This window comes from Enhydra lutris, unplaced genomic scaffold, assembly GCF_002288905.1.
Source record: "Enhydra lutris kenyoni isolate GAN:26980312 unplaced genomic scaffold, ASM228890v2 scaffoldscaffold1, whole genome shotgun sequence".
Classification (NCBI taxonomy): Eukaryota; Metazoa; Chordata; class Mammalia; order Carnivora; family Mustelidae; genus Enhydra; species Enhydra lutris.
This window is the reverse complement of record NW_019154085.1, coordinates 19401915-19422689: the sequence shown is the minus strand read 5'-3', so window position 1 is coordinate 19422689 and position 20775 is coordinate 19401915. Positions and strand designations below refer to the sequence as shown.

Genomic DNA, 20775 nt, shown 5'->3' with positions numbered 1-20775 from the left:
CCCCATCAGTCATTCCAGGCAACTCATATAGAACTCTGCTTTAGGGGGCACCTGGGTGGCTCAGTGGGTTAAAGCCTCTGCCTTCGGCTCGGGTCGTGATCCCAGGGTCCAGGGATCGAGCCCGGCATCAGACTCTCTGCTCAGCGGGGAGACTGCTTCCTCCTCTCTCTCTGCCTGCCTCTCTGCCTACTTCTGATTTCTGTCTGTCAAATAAATAAATAAGTAAATAAATAAATAAATAAGAACTCTGCTTTAGGGCTATATGTGGAAGGATTCTCGAGTCTTAACTTCTGTTCACTTAGCACACTAAGTGCAACTTGGGGCTTTCGTTGAACACACACTTGTCAATGATGGAGTTTTCTGTAAAGCTTTAAAATCAAGCCACATTTTGGTCCAAACCATTCAGTTTTCAGCTCATTGAAAACTGTGAGTTGTTTTTTGTTTTTTTCTTTCTTTTTTCTTTTCCCCAAGCTGAAATAAAGCCTTTTCTCTTTTTAGAACCCAGAGTCCCCAAGTTTTGGCTCTCCAGATGTATCCCAAATCTGTAATTGCACATAGGCTGTGGTGGTGGTGTACCCCCAGCCATCCCCACCCTGCTCCCCTAAATCTTCTTTGTGACTCTGCATTCACTTCTTTCTCATATTTTACTGTTTTTATCAATCAACACTCTCCCCACAGAAACAACTCTGAGCAAAATGACAATTCCAAAATTTTTACTTTATTAATTATTATTTTTAAATGGTTAATTAAAATGATGTAGGGTTTTTTTTTTTATTCTTTTGATTTGGGCTGTTTACTTTCCACTCTGTAAACAGAAGTAATTTTGCAAACATGTGTCTATCTATAGTGGATAACAAGAACTGAAATCATCATATGTACGTAGTTGGTGTTTTATTTAAAAATACTAACTTACAAAGACTTATGACCCAAAGTCAAGACAAAGTATTTCCACGAGACAACACAGGACTGTGAATAATTCTTTGAACATGACCTAAAGGCATAGGTTATCTTCCACTCCAGTGCTCCTTCCAGTCCATCAAACTATTCTTTCCAGCCTAGTAAACACTTTCTAAAGTCTTCCTAGAGTCTCAGCTTCCAGATTTATTCCTTCCTCTCCCCACACCATTTTAGCCATAGCTCCTCTTTGTGTTCATGCAATGAATCTCTTTTGAGTCAAAAGCTTTGTGTACTCTTGTTCCCCAAAGGAAAAAGTGTATCTAGATTCCTACTAAAAATGGGTTTCTCAGGAATTTGGTTTTATTTTATAATAACCTGAGAGGTAAGTAATCAATTTTGTGTTCTAACTTTTTCTTATTTCCTCCAAATTAGAAATTTCCCTTTTAGTTTTTTCTGAGGAAAAAAAAAAAGAGTTCTTAAAACTCTTCTCCCTTTTGAATTATAATTAGCCAAGAAAAAACATCTAATCCTCTGTTTACTTCTATACACTGTAACGAATTCAGTCTACTTCTAGGCTGTAACAAACTCAGACCAAATACTGAATATTCTTGCTTGCTGGGATTTTGTTTGTTTGTTTGTTTGTTTGATTGGTTGGTTGGTTGGTTGGTTGTTTTTTGTTTTTGTTTTTACCATACTGCAAGTTTGAAGTTCTGTGAATTCCCTTGGTAAAACATTCCAATTTCTTATACTCTTTAATAAGAAAATTCTCTTAAAGGACTAAGTTGAAATTATCAACATTCCATTAATGTCATTTTCTTCCTATTAACAATTAGTACTGAACATTGTGGCACATATGTTCCTTGACAGTTCTGATAGATTAATTTTATATTTACTATATATTTTTGCTTTTTTATTGCTCCCTCATTTACACGTTTTTGTTTTCCCCCAACCCATATAAATAAAAGTGTAGACTATATATGAAATGGCTGAAGCTCTATTTCTATTATCAAATCAACCATGTTCCAAATTACTTTTTTTTTTTTTTTTCCAAACTGTCTCAACAGCATCAGCCAGTGATAGCAACCTGAACATTCCAGAGAGAATGGGACCAAAACCCACAATGAGCCCCATGGACTAGAACAGCAAAAAGAAAAAAGAGCACATGAAAATCCCCTCCTCACCCCGCGGGCCCCTTTTGTGTTGTTCCTGCCAACGCAGCAGCCTCCTGCTATATAGACGCGCGCCACGGCGGCCCATCACTGACCTCCATCACCAGCCATGGGGAAGGTGAGCCCAGCGCAGCCGCAGGCCAGGAGGGGCCCCCGCACGCTGGGGCCTGGGGCCAGGCCTCTGAGCCTTTCCCTCCCTTGCCTTGCAGATCACTTTCTACGAGGACCGGGGCTTCCAGGGCCGCCACTACGAGTGCAGCAGTGACCACCCGAACCTGCAGCCCTACTTCAGCCGCTGCAACTCGGTGCGCGTGGACAGCGGCTGCTGGATGCTCTATGAGCAGCCCAACTACGCGGGCTGCCAGTACTTCCTGCGGCGCGGGGACTACCCGGACTACCAGCAGTGGATGGGCCTCAGCGACTCGGTCCGCTCCTGCCGCCTCATCCCGCACGTGAGTCCAGCTCCCTATCAGGACACAGAATGGAGAGTTTCAAGCAAAGCTTAAACATATGGAGTAGTGATCATTCTGAATAATTGAGGGTTTGGACACAAGACAAGCTATGGTAGATCAGTTCCATGTAGTCGGCCCCAAATAAAAGCAATTAATGGTACCCCGGGGTACCTATTAATCCACAAATATTTAATAAGAATGTGTTGGCTGCCGTGGGCATGTACGACCTATAGTTCCCATCTTGGAATCACTTACAGTGGAGTTGTAGAAAAACCACTAATATCCCATAGAAGAATAATTATGTGCGTGAATAGGGGGTAGTTACAGAGCAGATAGGAGTTGAAAAAGAAACTTTCGCAGGGGTCCATTTTTTTAAGAGCTCTCTCTCTTTTGCTCCCCACTTGTATATTTTGGTTTACCCCACCTACACAAATGAAAGGACTTTCTCTCAATGGAGAGCAACACAGAGAAATTTTATGCACGTACCCACATACATTTCAAATATGTGTTTTAAAATGCTAAGGTTTTTGAAAAATTAGGCCTGGATCTTACTGATTTTTCTTTCTCATTTTTCCTTATTCTATTCCTAAGTTATTAAATGAGAATCAGTTATTGTCTGAGAGACTTAGGACATTTAACTTTGCTTTCCACAGAAACAGAAATATCCAAATCCGTGGTGATTTTTCCCAGATTTATCTTAAACCAAAAGCAAGGCCATTCATTTCACGAACTCACTTTACTGTTCAAACACACATGCTTGAAAAATGAAAAATATCTCTTCAAAATGGCAAAAACAGTAATACGCTGTTCAAGGTTTGAGTTTCTCTCTGGTGTGGTATACTGAGCATGCTTAGTATTTCATCCTGAGAAATATTTATACATATATAAACAGTGAAATTTCCTTCTTAATTCTATCATACTTCACGGTCTTGAAAGGGTAGTGAATCTCCGCCTTTGAAAATGGGGAATATATAAATATTGAGAATTAGTTGAGGCTTATCCTATATTTCAAAATAGCTTGAGCTGGACTGCATGAATGTGTTGCAACCATGTCATGCCTTGCTTTCCTCCTCTTTCCATCTCTGGATGGGCCAGGCCGGCTCTCACAGGATCAGACTCTATGAGAGGGAAGATTACAGAGGCCAGATGATGGAGTTCACGGAGGACTGCTCCTCTCTTCAGGACCGCTTCCACTTCAATGAGATTTACTCCCTCAACGTGCTGGAGGGCTCCTGGGTCCTCTACGAGCTGCCCAACTACCAGGGGCGGCAGTACCTGCTGAGACCGGGGGACTATAGGCGCTACCACGACTGGGGGGCCCCGAATGCCCGAGTGGGCTCATTGAGGAGAGTCATGGATTACTACTGAAATAAGTTCCTCATCATTTCTCAATCTGGAAACTAATAAAATATTTTCTGTGTGTTATTGGCATTGGTTTGCTTGTGTTTTTCTTTTGTCCTCCCCTTACTCTTTACACACACACACACACAACACAAGTGGAAACCAAAATGTGTGATCCAATACAAATAAATAAAACATACCTCTCACAATAAAAACATGCCTTTGTATTAAGAAGAATGTTACAGTTTTAGAATACTTTTTATACTTTGTATACTTTTATAATATATTATATCATTTGATTCTCTGGTCTTTAAACAAGTTGCTGCTTCAAACCAGATTATTAAAAATCTGTTTAGATTTTAGTTTTTCTCTGAAGAGGGAGGATCTAAAAAGCTAAGGTTCAGAGATAATGTGACCCACTTTTTAAAGCAAGGATTCTGAAGCCGGGTACCATGATGGGCTTTAGAAAGTTTTCAAATCCCCTAAACTGTATGTAAAGGTTGAGATCACAAATCTTTAGCAGACTCTCTTGATGCTGAGACTGTCCCATGACACTCTCTGGACACGGAAACCTAACTGGAGGAATGCTAGTGGAGAGAAAGAGAAAAGATGGTTCTGGAAAAACATTTGCCTTCCCGATGGAAGGGAGTAGGTGCTCCTGGTGTCACAATTCCCTCCTCTTTCAAGCATTTTATACCCAAGAGATGGAAAGTGTGAGGGAAATGCCAAGTTTCAGAAATGCTGGCCTCGATGGGGTCAAGCCCCTAAACCAATGTCTATCAGGGCTCTCCAGAGAACAGAACCAATAGAATACATATAGATAATGTGAGGATATTTATTATAATTATTACCTCATCAAGAGAGTCTGAGAAGTCCCATGACCTGCAACCTAGAGATCAAAGAAAGTTGGTGGCGTAATTCAGTCTGAGTCCAAAGACCTGAGAACAAGGAGCACTGGTGTCTGAGGGCAAGAGAAGATGGATGTTTCAGCTTAAGCAGAGAACAAATTTGTCCTTCCTCCACCTTTTTGTTCTTTTTTTTTTTTAAGATTTTATTTATTTATTTGACAGAGAGATCAGAAGTAGGCAGAGAGAGAGAGAGGAGGAAGCAGGCCCCCCGCCGAGCAGAGAGCCTGATGCGGGGCTCGATCCCAGGACCCTGAGATCATGACCTGAGCTGTAGGCAGAGGCTTTAACCCACTGAGCCACCCAGGTGCCCCATCCACCTTTTTGTTCTAATCAGGCCCACAACAGATCAGATGGTGCATTCACTAGTAAGGGCAATGCCAGGAGTGTTTGACTTTCACACTTTGTATAAAGGGAGTAAAATAAACCCAAATTCATTTATGCCACTGTAATTGGATATTCTGTTATTTGTAATTCAAAACATGTTTCTAGCTAATACAGAGTATATATGACTTTTTCTAAGGTGATTGTTGAGTACTGTATTCGAAGAAATTTTTAATGGAAAATGCAAAAAAAAAAAGAATCAAGAGAAAAAAGAGAGGAAGGGAAAGAGGAAGGGAGGAAGAGAGGAAGGAAGGAAGTTAGACTTTATAGAACAATGAAGTCTTACAATTTTTAACCTATTTTATACCTGGAGATCATCTATAACTTAGATAACTCATTTTATGTAAGGTAAGCTGAAGTCCAATTCTAATGTCAAATAATTAATAATAGAAGTGGCTAGAACCACAGCTCAGAGATCGCTGATTTTCCATTGTGGAATCAGGAAGATTCTTGTCAAATAATGACAGTACTAGCTTACTGATTCTTACCATGAGACCACTGCAAACAAACAAGCAGGAAGCGAGTTAAATAAATAGGAAAACGCAAAGCTGTCTTCTCTCTATATATATGCACATCCCACACACACAGTTAAATACACTTACATAACCTTGTACTTGCACATATAGTTATGTGTGTGTAGGTACGTTAACACCATACATAAAAGGCTAGAGAGAAGTAGGGCAATGTATTCTCCTACGTTGGTTCTTCTACTTTCTGTTCTGTCTTGTGCTCTCATTGCTAGAATTTTAGAAAAGAAGAAGGGTGTGTATTTTCAAAGACTGATCTGATCAAGTCATTTCTCTGCTTCGAAACCTTTGATATTACTCTACTGTCCACAGGGGAAATTCCTCTTACAAGAACCTAGCCCCAGCCTGTCCACTCCCTCTCCTATCACCTGATGCTCCTGACCCACCCGAGCCCTCCCAGCACATCAGCATCTTCACATCTCTTTGCCTTTGCTTGCATCATTTCCATGCCTGAATTAGTCTTCCCACCTCCCCCCTGGTGAGCAGCTCATCCTCCAAACCTTAATCAAAATTCAGCCTCAACTCGGGGCACCCGGGTGGCTCAGTCAGTTAAGTGTCTACCTTCAGCTCAGGTCATGATCCCAGGGCCCTGGGATCAAGCCTCTCATTGGCTCCCTGCTCAGTGGGGAGCCCACTTCTCCCTCCTCCCCTGCTGCTCCCCCCTGCTGGTGCTCTCTCTCTTAAATAAATAAAATCTTAAACAAAAAGTTTCAACCTCATTCCTCAGCCAGAAATGAATCTGAATCACTTCAGAAACATTAGACTGGAAGTAGCAGAAGCCCCATATCAAATGGACAAGCGATACAGAAATCTACTAGCTCATGTGACAGAAGTCCTGCGATGGCACAGGATTTAGGGCTGGTTGATTCAGCAGCTCAGCAATGTCATCAGGGCCCCAGGTTTTGTCTGTCTCCCACCACATTTAGCATCTGTGTCCTGGAGCAGTCAGATATTCTTGGTGACCACAGGATAGCTTCTAGCTGCAAATGAGGCAGCATACAAAGAAGGTTGGTAAAGACGAGCACCCAAAGATCTTTGCCTACAAACAACTGGGCCCAGAGCACAAATTCCCAGGATTAAAGAAGACCTTAAAGTGTTATCAGGTTCTTGAGTGATCTAAGGTAATCATAATGGAAAGAGTAAAGGGAGAATGAGGGAGAAAGCCCAAGTAGGGAAAGGAACTAATAAAAAAAAAATTTTAAGACATTAATTATATTTATTATTGTTTTATTTCTTATTATAAAGAGGACTGTAAGTACCTTAACATAAACTGTTTTAAATGCTGCTTAATTCCTTTCTAGTCCCTAGAATTCATCCTATTTTACTGTTTTCTTACAACTTGAGTAGAACTATTGAAATCAAGAAGTTAATATCGATAAAATTAACACAGATGTATTCTTCTCTTTTTGCTCGTGGAAAATGTTTTAAATTGTGGTAAAATACACATAACATAAAGTTTACCATTATAACCATCTTTAAGTATTCAAATTGGTAACATAAAGCACATTCACAATGATATGCAACCATCAGCACTATCCATCTCCAGAACTTTGTCATCAATCCAAACTGAAACTCTGCACTCATTCAAACCCTAAGTCCCCATCCCGACCCCCCTATAGCCTCTGGTAATCCCCCCATTCACCTCTCTGTCTCCACAAATCTGACTGTTGTATGTACCTCAAATAAATGTAATCAACACTGATCATCCTGCCTGACTCATTTCACTTAGCATGGTGCTCTCAGATTTGTCCATGTTGTGGCATTTATCAGAATTTCATTCCTTTTTAAGGCTGAATCACATTTCATTCTATGCATCTGTCACGTGTTTTACATCCATTCATCCCTCCGTGGGCATTTGGGTTGCTTCTGTCTTTGAGCTTTTGTGAATAATGCTTTGAACATTGGTATACCAATACCTGTTTGGGTCCCTGCTTTCAGTTATACTGGGTATATACTTCAAAGGGAAATTGTAGATCATCTGGTAATTAGAGGTTCTACTTTTTGAAGAAACTCTAAACAGTCTTCCACAGTGGCTGCAACATTTCACGTTCCCACCAGCAATGCACAGCAACTGTAATTTTTCCACATCCTCACTAACACTTGTTATTTTCTATTTTATTTTTGTGTTTTATTATAGCCATCCTTACAGACTAAGAAGTAGCATCTTATTGTAATTTTGATAGCATTTCCCCAGTGATTAGTGATGTTGAGCATCTTTTTATGTGATTATTGCCTGTTTGTATGTCTTCCTTGGATATATATTATTCCTGTCCTTGTATTAAAAATTGGTGTTTTTTGGGTTTTGTTGGTGGTGGTTTTGGGGGGGATTTTTGAGTGGTTTTTTGTTTATTTGTTTGTTTTGCTTTTTCCTTGTTGTTGCTGAGTTGTACGAGTTCTTTATATACTTTGGATACCAATGCCTTATCAGATATATATGATTTGCAAATATTTTCTTGCATTCCATGGCCTTTCACTCTGTTGATGGTCTCCCTTGTCGCACAGAAGTTTTCATTTTGATGCAAGAGTTTTTATTTTGATGAAGTCCAATTTACCTATTACCTATGCCTTAGTGTCATATCCAAGAAATCATTGCCAAATTTAGTGTTATGAAACTTTTCCCCTGTGTTTTCTTCTAAGACTTTTATGGTTTTAGTTCTTTAGGTCTTTAATCCATTTTGAGTCAGTTTTTGTTTATGGTGTAAGGTAGGAGTCCAACTTCATTCTTTTGCATGTGGATACTCATTCTTCCCAGTATCATTTGTTAAAAAGACTCTCCTTTTCCCATTGAATGGTCTTGCCAACCTTGTCAAAAATCAGTTAACCACACATGTGAGGGCTTGTTTCTGGGTTTTTCTGTTCTTTTCCATTGGTCCATATGTCTATTGTTATGCTAGTACCACACTGTTTTGATCTGTATGGCTTTATAGTACGTTTTGAAATCAGAAAGTTCAAGTTCTCCAACTCTGTTCTTCTTTTTCAAGATTATTTTGGTATTTAGGGTCCCTTGAGATTCTGTGTGAATTTTAGGAGGGATTTTTTTTTTATTCCTACATTAAACATTATTAGAATCTTGATAGGGACTATACTGAATTTGTAGATCACTTTGGGTAGAACTGATAACTGAACAATACTGAGTCTTCCAATACATAAACACAAGATGTATTTCCATTTATTTTTATCTTCTTTCCTTCACCAATACCTCTCAATGTAATATACTTACTTAAAAAGAAATGACATATGGTGATTATTTTCCATATACTTCTATAAACTCTTCAAGAACATGATTTTTGGTAGCTGCCTAACATCTCATCAAACAGAAGTTCTATAATTTACCTAATTAATGCCTTATTTTTGACATTTCATTTGTATTTTTTAATATAGTATAAACAATGGTCTGATAACACAACCATACACAATATTTGCATGGACCTTTAACTATTTCCTTTGGAAAAATTCTTAAAGAGGAAAGTATTAGATCAGAGAAGTGAAAATTAAGAGGGGTGGGCAGATGAGCAAAGGTATCTTTTTTTATTGTGGTAAAATACACATAACAGTAAATTTACCATCCTAACCATTTTCAACCACATAGTACAATGGTGTTAACTATATACACATTGTTGTGCAAGGGATCTTTAGAACTCCTTTATTTTGCAGAACTAAAAGGAAGTTTTAAAATACATCAACAGTGTTGGTTTTTTTAAAGATTTTATTTATTTATTTATTTATTTATTTGACAGATATCATAAGTAGGCAGACAGGCAGGCAGAAAGAGAGAGAGGAGGAGGAAGCAGGCTCTCCGTTGAGCAGAGAGCCCGATGTGGGGCTCGATCCCAGGACCCTGAGATCATGATCTGAGCCGAAGGCAGAGGCTTTAACCCACTGAGCCACCCAAGTGCCCCAACAGTGCTTTTTTTAAAATACAGGACTATGGTTTCAAATTTTCCTCTATAGTTTTCTATTTTTCTGTAAATGTAAAAATTTTTAAAAGAAAGGATATGAATAAGGTTTATTAAGTTTGTATGAAGCAAAGGAAATTTGTTCAGGGAAAACGATTTTTTAGCATTGGATTTTGGTGGCAACAATCCAAACTGAAGAATGAAACAGTGTCTCGAGTTGTTTTAAGTTGAAGAATTGCTTCTTCTAAAGCACTGGTTTTCAACCAGTGTTGATTTTGCTCCCCCAAGGAACATTTCCAATGCCTGGAAATAGGTTTGGTTTCAAAACTAGGAGACCAATGCTACTAACATCTTGTGGGTTGACACCAGGGGTGCTGCTAATCATCCTTAAATGCACAGAACAACCACCCCACAACAGAATTTTTTGGCCCAAAATGTCAAAATAACATGAGGCAGAGAAACTCTGCTCTAATGAGAGCCAAGCTCTCTAATGAGAGCTGCTGAGGGTGGAGGTCGGATCTTGGGGGAAGAAGGCAGACTCCAGACCCTGGAGTCAGAGCCTTAACTGCAGAGCAAGCAGGGTTTGCCCAGGGCTGAGAAACGGAGAGAAAGCAGAAGCTTTCTAAGACTGCAGGATTTTTAATTTGTTATATTTGCATGTTAACTTGTATTTATCAGTAGTAGAACTAATCTTAGCACTTAGTTTGCAAAATTATTAAGTAGAAAGTTACCATGTGAGGGGCGCCTGGGTGGTTCAGTCAGTTGGGTACCTGCCTTCTGCTCGGGTCGTGATCCCAGAGTCCTAGGATGGAGACCAGCATCCGGCTTCCTGTTCAGTGAGGAGCCTGCTTCTCCCTCTCTCTCTGTCTGCTGCTCCCCTACTTGTGCTCACTCTCTCTGTCAAATAAATAAAATCTTTAAGAAAAGAAAGAAAGTTGCCTTGTGGGTCGGAACCATCAGTGAGTCAACTCATGAATTCCATAGGTGAGGGTCTCTTTGCCTATGCCGTGACAGGCACCCCAGCTGAGGCGCTGGAGGTGGCCCCAGTCCAGCCCAGTCTCCAGGGGGCAGAGTGGAGGCTCGTGCCTAAACCCGGCTTCCTCAGGGTCCAAGACCCCATCGCCCTTCCTCAAGTGTTAGCAGTATCTGCTATGCTCACTTGTAAGCCTGCAAGGTCATGGAAAGGTTCTTCCTCTTAGAGGAACTATGGAGAAGACAGGTTCTTCCCCATGTTCCAGATTCTCACACCAAGAAAATGCTCTCTACTCAAAACGTCTCATGCTGGGGTCCATTCTGACCTCAGACTCAGTCACTACCCAACTCTGTTACTCAAAAGGAGATGGTCTTGAAATTTAAAAAGATAACTGAAATATTTCATTGCAATTATTAACTCAATTAAGGGCTTTTGCTCAGTTCCAAATTCCTAAATAGGCTTCATTTAAAGGCCACAGAGGCACTAAGTGACGGTTTTAACAAGGGTCATCAATTCGAAAACACTGGAAAGTCTAAGAGAAAACATACAATAAGTCCCCCACCCCACCCCCGCCGTAATTATATAGAAAAGAGAGAGAGAAAATCCCCTCCTCACCCCGCGGGCCCCTTTTGTGTTGTTCCTGCCAACGCAGCAGCCTCCTGCTATATAGACGCGCGCCACGGCGGCCCATCACTGACCTCCATCACCAGCCATGGGGAAGGTGAGCCCAGCGCAGCCGCAGGCCAGGAGGGGCCCCCGCACGCTGGGGCCTGGGGCCAGGCCTCTGAGCCTTTCCCTCCCTTGCCTTGCAGATCACTTTCTACGAGGACCGGGGCTTCCAGGGCCGCCACTACGAGTGCAGCAGTGACCACCCGAACCTGCAGCCCTACTTCAGCCGCTGCAACTCGGTGCGCGTGGACAGCGGCTGCTGGATGCTCTATGAGCAGCCCAACTACGCGGGCTGCCAGTACTTCCTGCGGCGCGGGGACTACCCGGACTACCAGCAGTGGATGGGCCTCAGCGACTCGGTCCGCTCCTGCCGCCTCATCCCGCACGTGAGTCCAGCCCCCCAGGCCCTGCTGGGTCCTCCCGCCACAAGAGCGCTCCAGACACGGCTTTCAGACTAGCGGGCGGCAGCCTTCTGTTGCTGCTCTATGTTCTCTTTTCCTTTCTGAATATCTCCAAGGTTTTCTTCCACTGAATATGTGGCGCAATGCTTTTAATTTAAAGGTTTATTTTGCTTTGCTAAAATTAAACTCACCTCTACTGGGAAAATTCACGGTGTCCATGGCTCAGGTGACAAATAAAGCAACATGTTGAAACTGGTTCATCAGGTGTCCTGGGTCTAGTTCCTCCGGCTACTTCTCTCTCTTCATCTGTAAAATGGGGCCAATAAAAGTAGCTAAATCATAGGGTTGGAATAAGGCTGAAAGCAGAACACCTAGCACATGGCAAGCCACCACTTCCCCTAAATATTAACTATTATTATTATTATGAACATCAAGTCCCGCTTTTTGTTCAGTCAAAACAAATAACCAACGAGCTGATTCCGGCAGCTCCTGCAAAACCCACTGTTCCCCAAATCAGGCCCCTGCGGCCTGAAATCCCACAGTTGGGGATTCTCTAATCTATGACACAGTCCTGTGGAAATGTGCCGCTTTTGCAAAGTGTGGAACCCACTCAAACCGACTCAAACCCATGCCTTGATGGACCCAGAGGAGCAGGAAGAACCTGAAAGTCCGGGTTTCTCCTTTCCCATCTGGACTTTTCTAATTACAGACTGAGAGATCCAGTCGTTGGCTTCTTGTAAAAGAAGAAAAGACTAGAGTGGTTGCGCCACATGCGCCAGGCTGCCGTGAAGACCAAATTAACTGATGTACGTGTGGGTCCTTTCCCAACTGCGGGAGATTCCTTATTATGTCTTTCATCCTGTGGACGATCGCTCGTGAGAACTTCTCCTAAAGAGCGTTCAGTGGTGGGAGCAGGAAGACACTGAGACGATCGGCGCCTTCTGGGAAGGGACATCAAAAAGAGCAAGTGCTCAAGGAAAGACAGGCAGGATTTGCTCCAGACAAAAAGCCTAACTTTCCATTTTTCTAAAGGTTTTATGCTCCCTTGGTCCTGGGCAGGTCTCCTTCATGATCTTTGGCTCCCATGTTGGTTCATTACATAAGCAGACTTGCAGAAGCGTGTATTAGAACTGACAAATAAATCTCATCCTTGTGATGGCTCTTGACTTTCAGGATCGTAGAGAAGCAGGGCTTAAAGCAGATGGAAGGGACTAAGGAGCTGTTGGGGCTGAAATGCCACAGCCCATCTGTGCCTTGCTTTGGGGAAAGCAATTTGATTTCCTTTCTCCCTCCCCTCTTCTAGTGCTATCAAGATTCAAAATAATGCCTTTTGCTAGGGATATGTTTGTCTTTTTATTTTAATATACAATTATTTTTATGTCATCCAAGGAGAACCCCAGACCACCAAAAGTCTATGAAGGATAGAGCAAAACAATTATATACAAATTGTTACTTAAGAATGGTAGTAAATGGATCCTGTATGTATGCTTCATAAAGGTTGTGCTCCCCCCCCAAAAAAACCCTAGGGAGCACCATTCACATATTCATCCCTATCATGGTCTATGTGAATGGTGGAGTTTTTGTTTTTTGTTTTTTGGGTTTTTTTTTTTTTTTTTAGTTTTGCAGTATTCAACCTATCCAACTGTACACAGCAGCCCTGTTATTGGTAGTCTCCTTCTTTTATTTGGCCACCGTTGATATAGAAAAAACAAAGAGATGCCCATTCCCCTTGTGGGGTGTGTGACTGGTTGCAAAGGGCTAGGTTTTCTGACTTCTCCTCATCTGCTGATTACCAAACCCACAGACCAGCTCCCACAGGATCAGGATCTACGAGCAAGAGGACTACAGGGGCCAGATGGTAGAGATCACTGAGGACTGCTCCTCGCTTCATGACCGCTTCCACTTCAGTGAGAGCCACTCCTTCCACGTGCTGGAGGGCTGCTGGGTCCTCTACGAGCTGCCCAACTACCGCGGACGGCAGTACCTGCTGAGACCCGGGGACTACAGGCGCTACCACGACTGGGGGGCCACGAGTGCCCGAGTGGGCTCATTGCGGAGAGCCGTGGATTACTATTGAAGTATTTGTACTCTACGCTACTCTTCATCTGGAAACTAGTAAAAATATTTCCTGTGTGTTTCATGCAGTCATGTGGTCTCCTTTTCCTTTCAGCCTCCTTGGAAGGGCTCAGCAGAAAGAAAGCAAGCTGGGAATAATGTGGATTTTCTTACACATATAAGTGGAAAGGGTGGTATGGGGTAAAAGTTGGGAGCACAGCCTCTGGAGCCCAAAGTCCTGATCCAAATCCTTACTAGCTATAGGAGACAGGGCAAGTTCCTAAGCACTTTTGTTTTGCCTTGGTTTTCTAACTTGCAAAGATTGGGGTAATAACATTCTTTGTCTCATAAGATTGTGATATAGATTACATGAGTTTTTAGTTTTAAATTTTTAATTTTCTTACAAGGGTGTCAGACACAAAGTAGATGCTATATAACAAGCATTTATAACACAAATGCTCCTTGGTTATTATGGAGTATTTGGACCTTATAAACTAGTGTTTTTCAAACTATCAATAATGGATCAAGAATCACCTGCTTCAGAATCACTTGGGACAATTGTTAAAATGCAGATTCCTAGACCTCGCCCTCAGCGGCTTCTTACGCAAATGGCATTGGAGAACCAGGGCTCTAAATCTAGTTTTTTTGTACTACAGAATTACATCCCAAAAGGTTCAGCACCTCCATTTTAAACACTATGCTCTGTACTGGGAAATAAGAATGAGTAGAACAGTCTAGAGGGAAAGTAGAACTTCCAACAGAATTTTCAAAGTAATTATGCCTGTGCATAGTTTGCTGAAAGGGCTGTAGGGGCCCTGAGGAAGAAGCCTGAGATGCTTGTCAGAGTGTTCTGAGATGCTCCCATGGTGACTTCACCCATCCCTACAAGGACTTTGAACATTCCTGTTATCACAGTAAGAATTATGAACATATGTCATGTGTCAGAGATACTGGTTGGGGACACCTGGGGGGCTCAGTCAGTTGGGCGCCTGCCTTTGGCTCTGGTCATGACCTTGGGGTCCTGGGATCCAGCCTGGTGTTAGGCTCCCTGCTCAGTAGGGAGTCTGCTTTTCCCTCTGCTTCTGCCCCTCCCTCTGCTTCTGCTCCCTCCCCACCCCTCAAGTAAATAAATAAAACTAAAAAAAAAAAAAAAAGATACCGCTCCAACATCTTCTGGTAACTTCTCCGCGGAATGCTAGGAACAGGACACTGAAACAGAATCATCACACCCACAGGACAGGCAGCATAATGGAGGAATTAGAAGTCTCAAATCTGCCTGGAGTTAGATCTGACTGTTTGGGCTTGAATGGCAACTGGTCTTATGTAAGGCTGGAGTCTTAGGTCAAGTTCCTCCAGACCCAGATAATGAACTAAAGATTCAGGAGGAGGTGATTTATCAGAGAAGCGCTTCTAGGAGGAAAGGTGAGCGAGTAGGGAAGCAAGATAGGGAAAGGCAGGAAGCCAGCTCAGCCTGATTCTAAGGAGAGACGTGGAGCCCGGATCACCTGTCTAGTGTCTCTCACCTGGAGGCAAAGGATGGGGTAGGGGGAGGTGGGCAAGGAGGCTGGTATCTCCACACCAGTCCTTTCTGTCACGGTCACTGGGTGAAGGAGAACACGAAGCTCCAAGACCCCTTTGGACTCCCTTCACCTGCCGGCAAGAGGCAACCTTCAGATTGTCACAGCCTGAGCAGTAGCAGCCAAGTCTTCAGAAGCAGGTGGGAGGGCAGCACGCAGAGCTGGAAAAGATCTGAGGGGATGGCAGCAGGGCCCACTCCTCAGGGTGATGGGCATAATAAAAGCGTGTCCCTTATACAGTGTGAGATTCAGATGATACGATGGCCTGTGCACGCTCAGCAGTGCCTGGCACGTAGTGAGTTCTCGCCGAGTGTCTACGGTGATGATTATTATTAGGTTCTGTGGACTGGGAAGAAACGGGTATAAAGGAAGTGAAAATGCCGGACTGATCTTGGCCCATGGGGAAGAAAACACGACAGTTAGGAGGGGAACAACGAGAGATTCAGGTTGGCTGAAGTGCTAGAGACTCAGAGGGGAGAAGTGAGAAAGAAGCTAGTCAGATGGTTAAGGCCAGAGCTGGGAGGGAGGTGGCATTCATGATTGTTTGTTTGTTTGTTTGTTTTAAGACTTATTTATTTATTTGAGAAAGAGATGCTGGGGGCCGTAGGGTGGAGGAGGGGACAAAAAGGGGGAGAGAGGGAAAGTAGCAGACTCCCCACAGAGCACAGAGCCTGACAACAAGGGGCTCAATCCCATGACCCTGAGATCATGACCTGAGCCGAAATCAAGAGTCAGAATTCAGCCGACTGAGCCACCAGGCACCCCAGGAGGTGGCATTATTGATGAGACCTTGGCTGAGACTGGAATGATGTCAGAAGCCCCCCAACCGGCATCTAGAACCTGAGCTGCAAAACAGAAAAGAATTTGTTAAAAAGGGCAAGAGAGGGGCACCTGGGTAGCTCAGTGGGTTAAAGCCTCTGCCTTCGGCTCGGGTCATGATCCCAGGGTCCTGGGATCGAGCCCCGCATGGGGCTCTCTGCTCAGCAGGGAGCCTGCTTCTCTCTCTCTCTCTCTCTCTGCCTGCCTCTCTGCCTACTTGTGATCTCTGTCTGTCGGGTAAACAGATAAAATCTTAAAAAAAAAAAAAAGGGCAAGAGAGAACACGATGCAAGCAAAGCCATTTGAAATGCACAAAAGCAAAACCGATAAAGGAGAAGCGTTGGTGCCAACACGAATGCTGCTCTCTCCACAGCAGGGTGACCCCCTCTCCTCCGAGAGGCTGCAGCCAGTCGGACACACACACCCATAACCTCGTAGTAACTGCCAAAAAACACTTCCCGCTTGCTTTAAAAGGCTATTTTTTCCTCTAAAACCAAAACTGGAGTATAGAATATTGAATATATCTGTTCCTACTAACTGCTAATGTTGTTTAAAGAAGCTAAAATAAAAAGAGGAAGAGGTGAAGAAGGACACAAGAGACCAGCTAGCTAGTGAGCTGCTGCAGCCTTCAGAAAAAAAGAGGTCACTGGCTTAAGGCAGGTGGCATTTGCAGAGGTGGGAAGTGGTCGAGTTTTGAAAACATGGTGGACACAAAAACTCCTATTCATTCAACGCGGGTGTGACGGAAAGGGCTGGTCTGCGCCCCTAGAAGGATGAGCCGTCTTCCACCCAAGCAGGAAGAACTGCAGGGGGAGAACCTGTGGGAAGGAAAACCAGGGGTCCCATTTTGGACAAGAGGCATTTGAGATGTCTAGGAACAACCAGGTGGAGTTGTTAACTGGACAACTAGTTAGTGGTTAACCAGGCAACCAGTCGAGTTCAGGAGAGAGGTATGGGCTGGAGAACAACATTGGCAAGTCATCCGAGGGCAGATGGTATTGAGAGTCATAAATTGGGATAGGATCCTCAGAACATGTGTGTCGGTGAAGCCTTGGGCACCCCACTTTAAAATGAATGGCTGAGGGGTGCCTGAGGGGTGCAGGAAGGTAAGCGACCAACTCTTGGTTTCGGCTCAGGTTGTGATCCCAGGGTCATGAGATGGAGCCACCGGGCAGGCTCTGTGAGCTGTAAGGCATTTGCATAAGATTGTCTCTCTTGCTGTCCCTCCCACCTGCTCTCTCTCTCTCTCTCAAATAAATAAATAAATCTTAAAAAAAATAAAATAAAATGAATGTATGGGAGGGAGGGCTAACAAATAATGCTAAAGTTTGGTGACTTACCCAATAAAAGTTTTCTCTTTCATTTAGAACAATTTAATTTAATTTAAAAAAAAATAAAAGAGGGGGTGCCTGGGTGGCTCAGTGAGTTAAGCCTCTGCCTTCAGCTCAGGTCGTGATCCCAGCATCCTGGGATCGAGTCCCATATCAGGCTCCTGCTCGGCAGGAATCTTGCTTCTCCCTCTCCCACTCTCCCTGCTTGTATTCCCTCTCTCTTGCTGTGTCTCTCTCTGTCAAATAAATAAATAAATAAAATCTAAAATAAAATAAAATAAAAGAGGGTTTTGTGCTTTTTTTAATGGGGTGCCTGCGTGGCTCAGTCAGTTAAGTGTCTGACTCTAGATCTCAGCTCAGGTCTTGGTCTCAGGGTCGTGAGTTCAAGCCCTGCATTGGCCTTCGCAATGGGTGTGGAGTCTGCTTAAAATATGATAATAATAATAAATTTTAAAAATCTTTAAAGTTTTTTTAAAAATAAATGGTAATGACTTTTTAGCTAATTCTTAAAAGCAGATAAATCTGGAAACATGGAAGTCAGCAAGAACAAGATAATTAGAAAAGTGAAATCTAATTGTTCTTTCATACCACTTTTGATTTTCTGACCATTACACTAGAGAGCACTACCTACTAGTTCATCAGGAAAATTTGGGGGGAGCTCCTAGCTGACTCCACGGAAAGATCATGGGACTCTTGATCATAAGGATATGAGTCTGAGCCCATGGGGTGTAGACTACTTTTTAAAAATGCTGAAAGAAAAAAGAAAATTTGGGGGGTGACTCAGTCTGTTAAGCATCTGCCTTCAGCTCAGGTCATGATCCTGAGGTTCTGGGATCGAGTCCCACATCAGGCTCCCGGAGCAGCAGGGAAGTCTACTTCCCCCTCTGCCCCTCACCCTGCTCATGCTCTCTTTCTCTTTCTCTCAAATAAATAAACAAAATCTTTTAAAAAAGGAAAAAGAAAAACTGGAAAACTGTAATTTATATTTAAAAATACCGTGATGCTTATGAACTGATATTCAGAATTATTAAGAGAGAGTCAAGGCTTTGAAACTTTATGAGAATAACAAGGTCCTAGTATGCAATTAACTACCCAAATTAAGGGAGGTTACTCTTTCTGTAGCACGCAGCCCATGAGAATCACCTGGGCACTTTCAACACACAGATGCCAGACCTGGCAAATCGGAAATCTCCAAGGAGTTCCCCGTACATCCATACGGGTTAGTAAGCTCCCCCGACGAGGATTAAGACACTGAACATGTGGGAAACACCGGAAGGAAGCCTGTGCTCCCGAAATGTGGTCTGTAAACCAGCAAGCAGCACCGGGATGCTCTGGGAGCTTGCTAAGAATGCAGAATCTTGGACCTCACCCCGGCACGCTGAATCAGAATCTGCATTTTAACGAGACCCCTAGATGATTCTTTTGTACGTGTCAACTTGAGAAGCCCCAGGGTAGAGAGTGCCGGTATCCCTTAAATCCAGCGGAGCACAGATCACTGCTGCTCATGTCTGGCTGTATTCCAGAATCTCCCACAGAGCTTTCAAAAAATGCTAATGCCTGGGCCACACTCCCGAGGGTTCTGAATGAATCCCATAATTTTCAAATAGCTTTTCTCTTCTGATTTAAAATTTATCAACTTACATATCCTCATTGACTTATTTATTCTACATATGCAAAAATGCTTAATATTTTAATAACAATGAAGCTTGGGGCACCTGGGTGGCTCAGTGGGTTAAGCCGCTGCTTTCGGCTCAGGTCATGATCTCAGAGTCCTGGAATCGAGTCCCGCATCGGGCTCTCTGCTCAGCAGGGAGCCTGCTTCCCCCTCTCTCTCTCAGCCTGCTTCTCTGTCTACTTGTGATCTCTCTGTCAAATAAATAAATAAAATCTTAAAAAAATAAATAACAATGAAGCTTGGTTGGAAAACAGGGTTCGAATCTAGGGTCAAGATGGGGATCCGAACTTCTCTTCAAATCGAAACAACCACCAGGCGTGGGCAGAGCAGCTATCTGAGTGCAGGAGTCCTTCCTAGCCACAGGGTCTGCCCTGCCCTGGTCGCAGAATCAGGCAGGGCAGGGAAGGTGCAGGGCTTGGGGGGTTGGGGGGCTGAGGGGTTTGGAGGAGCTGTGGAGCCTATGGGGGGATGGGAGCGGTGGGAAGCACCGCTGAGCAGACAGGCCCTATAGAGAAAGCCACAGACAGACCTAGTGACCTGGGGCAATGACTCTTCCCAATTTCCTAGTTGATTCAGCCAGCTGGAATCACCGGAGGATCAAGGAGAAATGTATCTGGCTTGGGAACAAAGTTTTTAGAATATGAAGAAATCTTAGAGCCTAGCTATGGCTAAATTGTCAGCTGAATTCATTACCAACAAAGTTTCCATTCACAAATCCTCTCTTTACCATTGTTCTCACATCTTTCTTACTGATTTATGGTTCCTGTAATTCTTCTTCTTTCTCTTTTCTTTTTCAAAAATTTATCTTTTTTTTAAGGAAGATCCATTTTTTATTTTTTCCTGATTAAGTATTTTACCTAACGTGGGGCTTGAACTCATGACCCTGAAATCAAGTCCCATGCTCTACCAAATGAGCCAGCCAGGTGCCCCTCTATTTACTTGTTTTTAGTGAAAAGTTGGAAGTCTTTTGCGCCACACAGAGACTAAGTAATTAAAAATCCTCAACTCTTAAAAAAAAAAAAAAGTAGCTTCATTCTCTTGCGCTTAGAAATGCTTTTACTTAATTTAGATAGGAGCTCCACCCAGTGTTCACCGGAAAAAACCACAAGTACGATTTAAACGCTTTTTCCAAAATCACGTATTTTAAGAAATGTTTTGTACCTTTTAAATACACTCTATGAGGCAGTGTATGCAGGGCAAACTTATTATTAGCCAAAACACTTATTAAACGAATGTAAATCTTATTTAAAAAGCAGGGTTTGAGAGCTTTGCGACTCACTGTGAGCATTTCGTAAGAGCACCGGAAGGCATGACAATTGGTCTGTGTTCACTGGAGCAGATGTGCCCTGTCGGATGGAGAATCTAGATTTTGCATTGTGACTTTTAACAGAACCCCTGTCTTCTTCCATCTTGTGAAACGCAGCAGATCCAATCTATAAAACTTCAAGTTCGTGAGTAAGATACATTCCTCATCCTTCCAATATTTCCTCCACTTTGCCGTCAAGCTCAAACCCTATTTACTTAAGAGTTCTCAACCAGCTTTTTTTATATCCTTCGCATTTTTTTCTTACCATTGTCTATGAATCATTGGTTACAGAAGTCTGATTAATCTCCTTGCGGGGGGTGGGGAACACAGGAGATCTATTTCAAATCTTGTTGGCTGACTTCCTGTGTTCCTCTGACCCTCTCTCAGTGTCTACAGAC

General features: G+C 43.0%; 2 protein-coding genes across 2 annotated transcripts; both read left to right on the top strand.

Moving 5' to 3' along the window:
• Positions 1 to 2171: 2171 nt before the first annotated feature.
• On the top strand, positions 2172 to 3949 carry LOC111148414 (gamma-crystallin D). Its single transcript, XM_022504978.1, has 3 exons — positions 2172 to 2184; positions 2276 to 2518; positions 3614 to 3949. Exons 1-3 carry the CDS (start codon positions 2176 to 2178, stop codon positions 3884 to 3886), a joined length of 525 nt encoding a protein of 174 aa, XP_022360686.1. The 5' UTR covers positions 2172 to 2175; the 3' UTR covers positions 3887 to 3949.
• Positions 3950 to 11256: 7307 nt separating this feature from the next.
• On the top strand, positions 11257 to 13691 carry LOC111143248 (gamma-crystallin F). The gene is made up of 3 exons (XM_022496862.1): positions 11257 to 11265; positions 11357 to 11599; positions 13419 to 13691. The coding sequence occupies exons 1-3, from the start codon at positions 11257 to 11259 to the stop codon at positions 13689 to 13691; spliced, it is 525 nt and encodes a 174-aa protein (XP_022352570.1).
• Positions 13692 to 20775: the final 7084 nt, after the last annotated feature.

Bases quoted from the DNA above. Each gene is read 5' to 3' on its own strand.
- LOC111148414 (XM_022504978.1), top strand. The intron at 2,519-3,613 runs GTGAGTCCAGCT...TGGATGGGCCAG, and splicing joins CCTGCCGCCTCATCCCGCAC to GCCGGCTCTCACAGGATCAG.
- LOC111143248 (XM_022496862.1), top strand. The intron at 11,600-13,418 runs GTGAGTCCAGCC...CCAAACCCACAG, and splicing joins CCTGCCGCCTCATCCCGCAC to ACCAGCTCCCACAGGATCAG.